The sequence below is a fragment of the Lontra canadensis genome, unplaced genomic scaffold (assembly GCF_010015895.1).
Source record: "Lontra canadensis isolate GAN:19392208 unplaced genomic scaffold, GSC_riverotter_1.0 scaffold3, whole genome shotgun sequence".
In the NCBI taxonomy this organism is placed as follows: Eukaryota; Metazoa; Chordata; class Mammalia; order Carnivora; family Mustelidae; genus Lontra; species Lontra canadensis.
Genome location: NW_022630997.1, coordinates 43330848 through 43345745, shown reverse-complemented (window position 1 = coordinate 43345745; position 14898 = coordinate 43330848). Strand labels below are relative to the sequence as shown.

The following is a 14898-nucleotide window of genomic DNA, read 5'->3' as shown; positions in this document are numbered from 1 at the left end:
TGCTTCTTTGCCTATTTGTGATCTCTGTCAAATAAATAATAAAATTAAAAAAAAAAAAAAAAACCTTCTGCAAATGAAAAAGAGACCTTTAAGAAAGTGAATAGGCAGGGCGCCTGGGTGGCTCAGTGGGTTAAGCCTCTGCTTTCAGCTCAGGTCATGATCTCAGGGTCCTGGGATTGAGCCCCACATCAGACTCTCTGCTCAGCAGGGGGCCTGCTTCCCCCTCTCTCTCTGCCTACTTGTGATCTCTGTCAAATAAATAAAAACTTAAAAAAAGAAAGTGAATAGGCAAGTCACAGTCTAGAAAAATATTCACAATACATGTAACTGATAAAGCACTAGTATCCTAACATGTATCAAGAACTTCAATAGGGGCGCATGGGTGGCTCAGTGGGTTAAGCCTCTGCCTTCAGGTCATGATCTCAGTGTCCTGGGACTGAGCCCCGCATCGGGCTCAGCGGGGAGCCTGCTCCCCGCCCCCACCGCCTGCCTCTCTCCCTACTTGTGATCCTTCTCTCTCCGTCAAATAAATAAATAAATCTTAAAAAAAAAAAAAAAAGAATTTCAATAAGTGAATCATAAGACAAGCAACTAATAAAAATGGCAAAAGATTTCAACAGACACATCACCAAAGATATCTGAATGATAAGAACACAGAAGAGCTGCTCAATAGTAGAAGTCATCAAGGAAATACAAAAGAAAAACAAAATGAGATGTCTTTCTCTACACTCCAGAATACTGCCAACCTGTGGACAAGAATGTGGAACAACATGAACTGTTGTCACTGCTGGTGGGAATATAAAAACACCGTGCAAAAGGGAATGACAGTTTAAAAAAAAACAACTAAGTACCTTCCCCTGGACCCAGCGATTCATTCCTAGGGATTTATCTGAGAGAAATGGCAAGACATGTCCTGAAAAAGACTAACACAAGGATACTCAGCTTTATTCAAGATAGCCAGTAACTGGGAACAGGTAAGGTAACCAATGGAAGAATGGACAGATTGTGGAGCAGTCCTCCCAACAAATTACCACTCAAAAAAGGGACGAACTACTCTGCCCATGACAATGTGGATGGATCTCAAAAACACGCTGAGAGAAACTTTACAAGATTATACATCGGATAATTCCATTTGTAAGAAGCTCTAGAACAAACAAAATTAATCTATGGTAGAAAAATACACAGATTAAGGTTGTCTCCATGCATGGGGGCAGAAAAAGACTATGAAGGGGCACAAAGGAACTTTAAACAAAATACTGGACTTCAGTTAGTATTCATGCTGAAGTATTTAGACATGCTGATGTCTACAACTTACTTTGAATACATCAAAGAATAAGATTGATAGAGGGATGAATACATACACAGAGATACTATCTAGGACATACAGAAAAACGTTAACTGAAGTGGATATATGGATGTTCCCTGAATAATTACTTCAACTGTTCTCAATGTTTTAACTTTTTCATAATAAAATGTTGGGGGAAAAATAATGTTTTCACTTCCCCTGCTCTCTCACATTGCCTGTACTAAGTCGCACTGAATTTGTAGGAAGTAAGCCAGTTTTGGGGGTGGGGGGATAAGCTGTTCTGAGCCATGATTTTATCTAAAAAACAAAGCAAAAAACCATGTTAAACCACGTGAACACAGGAAATAAACCAAACTACTGCTTCCCACCAAAGAATGAATTGAAATGCATACTGACTTTAGCTTCATATAGAATATGTCATGACTCTGGCTCCAATGAGAGAAGTTCCAGTTTCTAAAGATGGGCGTCTGCCTTGACCACAGCCTTTGACACAAGAAAATACATTCTTGTGCTAAGCTTGGACACTTAGGGTGAAATGCAAGGCTCAGGCAATGGCAACAAAAGGAAACAAAAAATAATGTCAAGAGAAACTCCTATTACTGTTAAGGAAGGGTAGTCACTTAACAGATTACAGATTCAATGTTTGTACCCTCAAGAAAACATTTTTGGGTTTCATTACCTTTATCAAGAGATGCCCCAGCCATATGGTAAAAGCTTAATGCAGTGTCCACATCATTAATATTCTTTAGGAAAGTAAAGAAGTTCTCCACTTCCTGAAATGTCAGACCCTGAAAGAAGAGAGACAGCAAGATCAGGCAGGAACCTGTAACAAAAAGCAGCTCAAAATGCAAAGAAGTAGGCAGTTATTCATGTCTATAAGTCAGAAATTTATGCTATGTTTGGAACAGAAACTGCATAAATTCATCAAGAAATGCCTAATTTGTATACAACAAGGGAACACAACTCTAGAATTTTACCCTGAGAAAGGCAAGCTGGGTAACTGCTTTCCCCTCCCATGTAAAATCTGACATGAAGCTGTTTACAGTGATGGCTGGATATCTTTAATGAAAATATTTCTAAATGTGCCTTCCAATTAGTCACAGTATCTATTACGACATTTCCTAAATGAGCTTCAGCCTCTTGATCTATTTATTACACATTATACACCTTAACAAGTTGGACTGGAGTCAGGACTTCCATTTTAATAATCTACCCTTAGGCCAGCTAAGCTTTTTGAGGCTTAAGTTAATTAAAAAACACCAGAGTCAGTGATACACAGGCGAACGGTTTGACTTGGGAAGCTGTTCATTATATCAATCTAAAAGCTACTAACGAAGCAATTTGCCACTTAACTTTAATTGGATAAAATTCTCTGAATGAAGAAGCTCTGTTCAAAAGCTTCTCCTAGGATTTGCTGATCTCCGATTTGACTTTCTCTGACGGCTGGAGAGAGAGTAGCTGTATAACGAGGGGCAAAGGAGTCTCCCTACAGGGTGAGGATTGCTCCTATTTGACTATTTCCCACTTCTCACACATCACGCTGAAATGGAAATGAATACAATTCCTAAGAGGTGAGTAACACTGGAGAGAAGCTGAGGTGAATGGCTTTTAATGAAGCATCAGGTCCTTAACATTGCACATGCTGACTGGGCTCTACTGAGCGCTGCCCCTCTTCCAATCTCCATTTCCCCAGACTAGAGAGCCCTGCAATCCACTTCATTACTGACAGTATACAGTTCTTTTCTGGTACTCTCCAAACTGGGTCAATGGTCTCTTTCTCATTTAATCAATCAAACGAAGAGCTAAAATACTGTATGTGTGATTATGTCACACTATCTTTTATAATTTTCCCTAGAATAATAGGAGCTAAAAAACTTCTTATTGTGGACTATGATGACCATATAGGAAGCTGCATAAAATATAAATGTACAAGAAGCTGCTGTACAATGAACACCCAGAGAACCTCCACTGAAGTCAAGGAACAGACTATCACCAGCATCCCTGAAGCCTTCGGGTCTCCCCTCGAGATATCCCGTCTCAGTCATAAGCCCCTTTACTCAGTGTTAATCACTATTCTGACTTTTAGCGGATTCATTGCCTTCCTTGCCTTTTTAAAAAATTGTGCTACTATCGGGTGAGCCTGTGTGGCTCAGTTGGTTAAACATCTGCCTTCGGCTCAGGTTGTGATCCCGGGGTCCATGGATGGAGCCCTGTGGTGGGCTCCTTGCTTAGCAGGAAGCCTGCTTCTCCCTCTCCCTCTGCCTGCTGCTTCCCCTGCTTGTGTTCTCTCTGTCAAATAAATAAATAAATAAAATCTTTTTTAAAAAAATAGCGTTACTATCTATTTATGCATCCTCAAACAGAAACAGTTCAATTACGCTTGTTTTGAACTTCGTAAATGGAGTCACACGGTATGCATCCTATTATATATGGCTTCTCTCTTTAATATTTGTCTATGTTTTGTATTCTGCAGTTAACTCATTTTTATTGTTGTGTGAATATACCACATTTTTTTAATCCATTCTGTTTGGACTGTTACCAGTTTCTGGCAATTATGCACAGTGGTACATCTGTATTTATGCATTCAAACATTTATGGACTACCTACTATGTGCCAAGTTCCATAATTTTTGGCAGTGAACTGAAAGGCTTATAGTAAATAGTTTTTCCCTAACTTGAGGCCATTCTCCTTGGCCTTGACTTAGTGTATCCGGAGATAGGACTTATTCCTTATATGAATGCCTTAGTATGCTATCTAATGGAAACACTAGGCTAGCATCAACCTTAGAGAGGAGAATTCTCTTGGACCAGAAGTACAGGCTCTATAATATCACCTGCTTGTGGATGGATACACTAATACCATCTTCTCTCCCCTCCATCAAAAGACATGCAGTGGTTGAAATGTGAGGGATTTCACATTTCATTTATACATTCACATGGATGAATGTATAAACAAAATAGAATATGATTCACCCTTTAAAAGGAAGGAAATTCTGACATAAGGTACAATACGGATGAACCTCGAAGACATTATGCCAGGTGAAACAAGCCAGTTACAAAAGGTGACATACTATATGATTCCACTTATATGAGGTACCTAGATTATTTAAGTTTACAGAGACAGAAAGTAGAATGATGGTTGCCAGGGCTGGGTGGGGGAGGGAGGAGGAACAGGGACTTTTTTTCTTTAAAGCAAGCTCTGTGCCCAACATGGGGCTTGAACTCATGACCCCAAGATCCATGCTCTATGGACTGAGCTAGCTAGGTGCCCCAGGAATTGTTGTTTAATGGGTACAGAGTTTCAATTTGGGAAGATGGATGGTGGTGATGCTTGTAAACAGTATGAATGTACTTAATGCCACTGAACTATACACTTAAAAATGGTTAAGATAAAATTCCTAAAACAAAGCACACGGTATGGGGAATGCTACCTGCTCTGACATATAAGCTCTAATGTTTGCTAGTAAATTTATTGTGAAACATCAAATACAAGAGGCCATGGTACTCATGCTGAGAATTATTTAAGGACAGAGCAAAAAATCTGAATTGAACGGCTATTCATTTGATGACTTAGAAAAACAGTGGGATACAAATCACATTAATGCCATTATTAAATTGAAATACAAAACATTTTACCTTTTATTATATAGATATAATAAAAAATATTTATTGAGCACTTCCTAACAACTCAGCACTATGCTAGGAACAGTGAGGGAAATAAAATTTCTTTGGACATGGGCCTTGGACATTTTATAGAGCTTACAATTTAGATAGATGTCCTTAAAGAAAAGATGATGCCGGTCACAAAATTCTTATTCCTTTGTAACAACTTAGCAAAAAATCCAGAGGAGTTTATAGCAAGAAAGCTATCATAAGACTATAAGATGAGGTTTGTGGATGGAAAGTGAGAGAACGTGCTTTCTGCAAGTTGAGGTGTTCAGACTGGAAGGCATTAGCTCCACGCAGCCATCGGCAGGTGATCTGACCTGCAGAATAGAAGTCAAAAGGAAATAACCTTCCCTTAAGCATGGTATCAAGGGGAATGTCTTGATACACTATGGGGAAGTGGAAGAAAGAGGAGTTATTTTATCCTGTGACCAACTGTTCAACAAACTGGTTATCTAGCTACCTTAGGAAAGACGGACTTATATAAAACTGGACTCTAGGTGATTAAAAAATATATATATACATAGTGTGGACAGTAGAAACACTTCTTTATGTTTATTAAAACATGAATTCAATTAACATTAAGAGTTTGTTAAACAAACAAATAAAACTGTCTTTTTTTATTTAAAGGTTTTATTTATTTATTTGAGAGAGAGAGCATGAGCAGGGAAAGACGCAGAGGGAGAGCTAGAAGCAGACTCCCCGTTGAGCAGGGAGCCCATCGGATGTAGGGCTCAATTCCAGGACCCCGGGATCATGACGTGGGCCAAGGCAGTTGCTTATTGACTTAGCCACCCAGGTGCTCTTAGAGTTGTCTTTCAAAACTAAAAGCAACTGATAGTGTTTGAAGGAAACATAAAAAAAAACTTCATAACCTTGAATAAGACAAAGAGTTCTTAGATATGACACCAAAAGAACAATCCATAAAAGAAAAAAAAATAAATTAAGACTTCATCAAAATTAAAAGCTTTCATGCTTCAAAATACTGAGAGAATAGGGGCACCTGGGTGGCTCAGTCAGTTAAGCTGCTGACTCTTTTTGGCTCAGGTCATGATCTTGGGGTCCTAGCATCAAGTCCCAAATTGGGCTTCGTGCTCAGCGTGGAGTCTGTTTCAGGATTCTCTCTCTCTCTCTCTGCCCCTCCCCTTGCTTGCTCTAAAATAAATAAAGAAATCTTAAAAAAAATTACTGCAAGAACAGACAAAACACAGACTGGGAGAAATATTTTAAAATATTTAAAAATCATTTATCTGATAAAGGATTTGAATCCAGAACTACGCAAAGAACTCTTACAACTCAATAATGAGAAAAAAAATAATACAATTTTAAGAAGTATCTGAATAGATGTCTCACCAAATAAGATATATTAATGGTTAATAAGTTCGTGAAACAATGCTCAGGATCATCAGTCATTAGAGAAATGCAAATACAAACCACAATGAGAAACCACTACATACCATATAGTCAGAATGACTATAATAAAAAAGGCAGACAATAACAAGTTTTAATAAAGATGTAGAGAAACTGGAACTCTCACACATTGTTGTGGAAATGTAGTACCCACATTGGAAATCAGTTTGGTGCTTTCATTTAAAAAAAAAAAAAAAAAAAAAGGTAGGGTGCCTGAGTGGCTCAGTTGGTTAAGCATCTGCCTTCAGCTCAGGTCATGATCTCAGGGGTCCTGGGACAGAGTCCCACATGGAGCTCAGTGGGGAGTCTGTGCTTCCCCCCTTCCTCTGCTACTCCCCCTATTTGTGCTCTCTCTGTCAAATAAATAAATAAAATCTTAAAAAAAAAAATTAAACTCAATTTTTCCATACAACCCGGCCATTCTACTCCTAGCAGTTTTCTTTTCTTTTCTTTTTTTTTTTTTTTTTAAGATTTTTATTTATTTATTTATTTGACAGACAGAGATCACAAGTAGGCAGGGAGGCAGGCAGAGAGAGAGGAGGAAGCAGGCTCTCCTTGGAGCAGAGAGCCCGATGTGGGGCTCGATTCCAGGACTCTGGGATCATGACCCGAGCCGAAGGCAGAGGCTTAACCCACTGAGCCACCCACGCGCCCCTACTCCTAGCAGTTTTCTTAAGAGGAAGGAATGGTTAGGTCCACATAAAGATCTGTATGCAAATGTTCATAGCAATATAACCATACAGTGGAATTCTGTTTACTGTGTTCAGCAATAAAAACAGTAAGCTATGAATACAAGCAACAACACGGATAAACCTCAAAACAGGATGATAAGTAAAAGAAGCTAGACACAAAAGGCTACATTACTTTATGAATGCATTCCTATGAAATGTCCAGAAGAGACAGATCTGCAGAGACAGAAGAAAGATGCCTGGATGTTTGGGGGCAGGGGTGGAAATGGGGACTGACTGCAAGCTAGCATGGGGACTTTCTGGGGTGATGCCAACATTCTGAAACAGGATGGCAGTGAGGACTACATTAACTCCGTAAATTTACCAAAAATCCTTGAACTGTTCACTTAAAATCGGTGACTTTTATGGCCTAAATTATACCTCAATAAAGCTGTTAACAAAATAAAAAGCAGCTGGAGTAGAAAGAGGGATAAGGAAAATTTGGCTTCCTTTGGAGTCGTCCGTTAATGCCAGGGACCCAGTGCTGACCGGCACGGGTGAAGGTGACACCTGATTACAGGGCAACACACTGTCACACATGATTTCCTTCCCTTATCTTTTAATCAGTCACAGGAAATCCATCTGCCAGGAATCAATCCCACTGCCTGAATTCCCTCTATGGCTCACTGAAAAGATAAAATAGCCCCCTTTCTTCTTCTATATATGCTACGCCTTGTACTAGTCTTATCACTTATCATCTGCTCCATCTTCTGCTTAGTTTTTTAAAACATTTAATTATTTTTCAAGTTAAAAAAAAACATTTATTTTAATATATGAAGAGTAATATATGAACAGCACAAAGCAAATTCTTCCTCTACCCTTGTCTTCCAGTCTCCCACCCTACATGCGGCCACTGTCACCAATTTTGTGGGTACGTTTTCAGGGGTGTAACTATGCCGATCTTGCTCCAATAAAGCATCTTCCCATTGCAAACCCCACACTTCAACTGTTGCCTGGCAGTGGGGGGAAAGTAAACCACTTCTATTACTTACATGTCTACAAGTACCTAATCACCCCGCAACATCACTTTCTTCCTAGGTTCTTCCTCCTACTCACAAAAATATCAGTGATTTCTCACTGTCAACTGGATAAACTCAACTTTTTGCCTAGTACTCAAGGTCCTCCACAAATGCTTCTATAAATTAACTTTCTAGCCACCTCTCTATATGCTAGGGTCTAGCAACATGGTTTTGTTTCCCCCAAGCCCTTATGCTTCTTCAAATCATGGAGAAGAAGGAGGGACGATGAATAGGCTCATTAGTGGGAAGACTGCGGACTGTGGAATGACAGTCCTGGCTTTGACTCCTGGTGCCACCTCTTAACACCCTGTGTGATCTCGGGCAAATAACTAAGGCTCAGAAAAGTATTTTTCATCTGAAAAACAGGGATTCTATCCATCATGCAGATGTGATAATTAGGGAGAAGATAGGTAAAATGCCTAGTACTTGGCAAGTACTCAGTAAGAAATAGGTTGAGTCTTCAGGAAACCGGCGGGCCCACTGCTACAGAGCAAATGGCAATGACTTTATTCAATTAAGCTCTGAAATATACTCTTTTCTGGTATGTGTAGGACATTGAGGGACAGATAACAGGGACAAGTATACCACTCACATACCTTTGAAGTATATGAGACTAATAGTAGAGGCAAAACAGAAATATAATAGGGGAAAAATCCACAAATTCTTTTACTAGTAATTCACAGCTTAATACTTTGGGGGAATTACAAGTTTCAAAGCTAATCAGTAAAACAAAGCTAAGCAATAAAGGAGAGTTCTAGTCTTTTCAGTTTAATGGCCACACCTCAGATGTTCTACTACATGGTGATGCTGATACAAAAGCAAACTGCTTTGTAACTTTTGCTTGTCAAAACTGTACATTCTTTTCTTTCTTTTTTTTTTTTGTGCAGAAAGGTGATTTTATTAAAGCACGGGGACCGGACCCTTGGGCAGAAAGAGCTGCCTTGGGGTTGTGAGGAATGACTGATTATATACTTGAGAGTTGGGGGAGATAAGGAAAAAGGGAGATGTCCAAAAGGACCTTCATATGCTAAAGAAACTCTCAGGATACTGGAGGCCTGGCTATTGTCAAGCTAAGGTGGGTTTTCCCTCTTTCCTCCACCTTTCCTAACTCCCCTATATGTTCCCCAGCTGACCAATACTGACCCACAGGTAGGGACATTTCTACACCCCTCTTCAGCAGGAAGGGATTACAGAAGATGAGACCTTCTGCCTTCACCAACCTTAAAGATTATGGGTCAACATTGGGGAGAAATGATGAGGGAGCAGAAGGCAAGTTGAGGACAAAGAACAAGCTGACACCCTGCAAAATCCTACTCTGCTCTTAAGACCAAGTTCAAATTATATCTCTGCCAAGAAATCTTAGTCTCTTCAGTTGATTCTAATCTTTCTTGTTGGTGTTCCCAAAAGGCTTCAGAGATTTATATGTATACTTAATACATTCACCAATGCGTTTGACAAAGATTTGCCTATGGACACTCACTGTACTGGGGACATGCAAACAGGAGTAGGACCATGCTCTCAAGAGGCTCAAAGTCAAGTGAGTTGCCATGTATTATAATTATTTATCACCTGTGTCCCAGCACTAGGAATGTCAAGTTCAAGTTCTGTGAAGCAGAGACTTGTTTTTGCTCGTTATTGTATTCCCAATATTTATAAGAGTGCCTAGCACAGAGTGGATGCTCAGTAAACACTGGATATGAAATTACATAGTTCTTTGTGCATGTGTGTGTATATATGTTTTCTTACTCAATTATTACAGACTATGTATTTCTTGGGGATAGATGATGGTTTCTGTTTATCTTTTATCTTTCCCACAGCACCTAGCTTAGTGTCTTACACATAGCAATGTCTGACATTGAACTCAATATCATTTTCAATTCAGCCTTAAGTGAATTCACTAAATTATTAAAGCTTACAGCTTTTGTGCTCTTAAGCATAGAGAACCATCCCTGTGAATTACATTTATAAAGTCTCAGAAAATTCTTTTAATGAGAAGACAATATGGAGGAAGGAAAATAGGCAAATTTTAGAGCTCAGTGAGATTTGGCCTAGAAGAATTATTCACAAGAAAAAGGATAGTGAACGGAATGGGAAAAATGGGGTAGAGGACAGGGACTGATTTTTAAAATAAAGGCCATACAAACATGCTCCCCATTAAAAAAAATAATAATAAAAAGAAGGAAGAAATGAAAACTGTCTTTGTTAAATAAGAAACACGGCAGTTCCTCAGGGCATGAATAGAGTAATCTGTCCAGCATGCCAGGTTCCCCCAGTCTGTCCAGCTATTACTCAGAGGCAAAAGATCTAGAGACACGGACAGAGGACAGCCCTCCAGACCAGTGGCTCACAAGCTAAACTGCATCCAAGAATCCCCTTGGGAGCCTTTTAAGAAACACTGATGTCTGGACCCACCCACTGAGCTGCTGATTTAGCTGGTTTGAAGAGGGCCCCAACAATCGCATTTCTGAAAAATCCCCCAAGAGATACTGGGAGACTGGGCTTGAGAAGCACTGCTTTGGACAAAGGGTATGGCTAAGGAGAAATCTGCTATAGAAAGGACAAGATCTGGACTAGAAAGCCTTGGATTGCAGTCCAGACTCTGGGTGGGTCATTCATTTCTCTTTCTTTCTGTCTCTAGAATCTCAAAGGCAAAAGGAGATCTAACAAGGCTGTTGGAAGGACAGAGAAAGAACAATGTGAAAGGCAGTGAAACATCGCAGAGTCATTAAGTGATGTGCAAATATTTACTTAATATCACCACTAGGACCGCCAGTCCTTTAGGTCTGGGTTGATAATCTGTGCAGAATCCCACGCGGAAAATGATTAATATGAGCCAAATGAAAAGTTACATTTTCATGATAACAAATCCAGAGTGGAATAAAAGAAACAATTAGGAAGCAGATGGTGATTCCCCTTTAATGAGACATGGTCCTAGAGAGATGGACTGGTAACCTCAGGAGCAAAGGCCCTTCATTAACTCTCATTTTAGTTAATTGCTATGTTCACAAAGTTAATCAACATGAGAGGGCAATCAATCTCAATCTCCTGGCTAACGCAGCCTGGACATTCTAGGCCAAAAGTAATTTAGCACCCCAGATTTTTATCATTTGACAAAAAAAACTGTCCTTTTACTTTACAGCTCTTCTGTAAGGTCTCCAGGTCCTAAATTAACTCCTGCCAAAGATACCTTATTCCTTCAAGGGAGATGTCTCCAACAAACAATTTATTGTTTTAAAATATGAATTAACAATAAAATACAAATTAGCCTATAATGGCAGTTAATTATTTTAAGGTCAAATAAATGTGTGAACAAAACTTATTTAAAAATTAGTCTGGTAAAAAGAAAAGAGTGTTTCCTAATGCAAATACCATGTTTTCAGCCTAAGGGCTAAAATTCCACCTAAACACTAATTTTTGGAAATCATAATTTCTAACAGATATGAGCTGGGTACTAAGCACCGTAAAAGCTGTCTCTAAGAGACAGGATTGTTCTCTGTCACTTTCTGTTAATGATGAGTCCTCCCCCCATAACCAAGAGAACACCTGCTGTAGGGATAGAACAATTTTAGTGCCAGGTCAGTTTCTTTGGTCATGGCCGACTGGTAATCACTGTCCAGGGGAAAAGGTACTGGGCTGCGAATAAGAAGGTCTGGCAACCTGGGGCATGTGTGCGTGTGTGTATGCGTGTGCGTGTGCGTGACGGTTAAGAGGTATGCCTCTTCAGTGATCTCTGCTTCAGTATGTCCATCCCACACCCTGGCAAAACCCCAGTGCTGACTCAGTTCTACCATCTGCCCCTTCCTGCACCAGGTGCAGCTGGTGTGCAAAGCTATCAGAGAGCAGTGCTGGCTGGTGCTGCCACCAACTCATGGTTTCCAATTGCAGTGTTGCTCAAAAAATGCTCCATCATCTCTTCCCGAATTCTCTCATCATTCAAGTATCAGCCTTTTGGCTTCTGTGTTTTCTCCTTTCCAAACTATTTTTCATAAAACAGCCAGAGTCATTTATTTAAATATACATACAAATGTACAAGCATTTCACTGTTCACAGCCCTTTAATGGCTCCCCATTGCACTGTGAATATAATCCAAACTCGTGCCATGTACGGGCTGGCCCCGTCTCCCTCTCAGACCTTATCTCAGGCCATTCTCCGCCTTGCTAATATGCTCCAACCACAACAGTCCCCTCTCAGTTTCTCACACAAGCTGGACTTTGTGTTTCTATCTGTTGTGGAATCAGTGTGTCCCCCCAACCACAGAACTTATACACCCACTGAAGCCCTAACCCCCAGTGTGGCCATACTGGGAGGCAGGGCCTCTAAGCAAATAACCAAGGTTAAATAAGGTCATAAGGGTGGGGCCCTGAACTGACAGGATTAGTGTCCTTGTAAGAAGACACACAAGAGAGCTAGTATGCATGTGTGCTTTCCTGCTCTTGCTCTCTCGCTCTCCTTCTGTCTCTTGCCAAGCAAACAACCAAGGAAAGGCCTTGTGAGGCTATAGTTAGAAGGCAGCTGTCCAAAGGCCAGGAAGAATTTCATTAGAAATTTAACTTGCCTGCACCTTGATCATCAATGTCTGGCGTTCAGAACTGTGAGAAAATAAATTTCTGTTGTTGAAGCCACCCAGCCTGTGGTGTTTTGTGGTAGCAGCCCAAGCAGACTTGTACACTGCCTCAGAGTTTTGAATATGTTCTATTTCCTTCTTTCTGGAGCCCCTCTTCCCTCTTCCTCAATTTCTTCCTATCTTCTCCTTCTCGACTTCTTTACTTCCCATTCTAATGTGTCCTCCACTCTAATAAGTAGCTCCCAAAGGTCATCAATTATTACCATTTTACCAAAGCCAATGGACGTTTATCATCTTATTTTGCTAGATCCCCTCTGTCCCTGTACCCTCCACTTCCTTGGCTTCAGCTGCACTACTTTCTCTAACTGCTTCCTTCCTGTGCTGTTTAAACGTCTCATGGAGGGGGTTGAGGGTGGGGGAAAAAGAACAATAAATGTCTTACGGCTTTAACCTGAATAATGTATTGATGATTCCCAAACCTATCTCAGTCATCTGAAGTAGATATGAATATTCAAGTGGCTGTTAATCATCTCTAACTGGAGAGTCCACAGGCATTTTTTTTTTTTTTAAGATTTTATATATTTTTTGAGGGAAAGAGAGAAAGCACAAGCAGGGGAAGAGCAGCAGAGGGAAAGGGAGAACCAGGCTCCCCGGCAAGCAGAGAGCCTGATGCGGGGCTCGATCCCAGGACCCTGGGATCATGACCTGAGCTGAAGGTAGATGCCCAACTGACTGAGCCACCCAGGCACCCCATATATAGGCATCCTAAATCAAGGTATCTATAATTAAACTCTTTATATTCCTCTGGAAACCAGTGTCTCTTTTTAATTTCTCTCTAGATAGTCTTTCTGAAATTTTTTTTTGTAAGTTCTAAGTCCAATGTGGGGCTTGAACTCACAACCCTGAGACCAAGAGCTGTGTGCTCAATCGACTGAGCCAGACAGGTACCTCTTAAATTTCTCAATCTAGTTCACAGTGCCACCCTTTGAACAAGAAACCTAAGGGCTTATTCTGCAATCCCCCTTCTTCCTCATCCACTGCTTGTGTTTTTTTATGCACCAGAGATGAATTAGTTATAATCTTTGCTTCATGACACTCTCATTATGCTAGTACCTTTGCAATATAACCATACCTTCCCATGGTTCCTTTTCTTCCTATAAACAAAGATACCTACCTTTCCTTCTTTGAAATGCTTCTTAAGCTGCTTCTGCATGGCGGTCAACTTCTTGGACTGCACCCCACTGTAGGCCAGCAGCATGCCACCAAACTGCCTCTCAGTAATTTTCCCATCCACAGGGTCATGGCGTTCGAACTGGGAGAGAAACAGAGTGTTCTTGGGGTCAAATGCGAAGTATTTTGACATGGAATGTGGAATGATCAAGCTGGATGCCAGAAAATAGTTGGTGGCCATAGAGACTGTTATTTTTGAACTGTAATTCTCACTAAGATTTGAAAAAAAATAATCAGAAACAGAAGATCTGGGTTCTTATTCCAGCTTTGTCAATATTTATGACTTTAGGAAAGTCACTCAACTTCTCTGGGCCTCAATATCCTCATGGATAAAACAGAGCTGCTATAACACCTTACACCTTACAGAGTGGGAGCATCATTGTGGGGATAAAAACGATGTTAAAACTCCATTCCAATTCATGAGTAATATTATTGGTAAGAAGTGCTCTCTGGATCATCCATGTCCCTGCTACTCAGAAATAACTTCAAAGCTAATTATGGCCCCCTGCCAGTACTTATTATAATCAATAAGGAATGACAAAGGAGGGGGATCCTCCCCCAGGAATCAAACTAGGGAAGACCATCTTCTTGTCACAGACTTAGAGGACTGGCAGCTGATTATGGAGCAGATGGGACCAGATTGAAGGAATGTAGTAAAACACTGATTCTCAAATCCCCCTGCCTTCTGGGAAATCAGGGCAGTCTCCCAGGAAATGGTGGAGGACACTGGCAGAAGCTCACTGAGCCCTTGGACAGGAACACTAGCACTGAGTGCTAGAGGTGAGGAGGGCCATGTAGAAGCTCCTCACAGTGGGAAGGAGGTGCTCTCAGACAGTGGGGAATATGCCAGAAACAAGATGTTAATGAAGGATGTCTATGGAAGTCACAGACACAAAACTCTTAAACAACTTTCACAAAACCTGCAATTATGTATGGTTAGGAATGAATGATAATGGGAACACGATAAATCAAATCT

At 40.4% G+C, this 14898-nt stretch overlaps 1 protein-coding gene across 4 annotated transcripts in view; it reads right to left on the bottom strand.

The window, feature by feature from the left end:
* Window positions 1-14898, bottom strand: part of MICU1 (mitochondrial calcium uptake 1) — a 235625-nt gene that overhangs the window by 25506 nt on the left and 195221 nt on the right. For all 4 annotated transcript variants that reach the window (XM_032840752.1, XM_032840762.1, XM_032840772.1 and 1 more), the window contains 2 exons: window positions 13867-14004; window positions 1986-2094 (listed from right to left, as the gene is read on the bottom strand). In XM_032840752.1, coding sequence (XP_032696643.1) covers window positions 1986-2094; window positions 13867-14004 — 247 coding nt within the window. The remainder of the gene's footprint in view (window positions 1-1985; window positions 2095-13866; window positions 14005-14898) is intronic.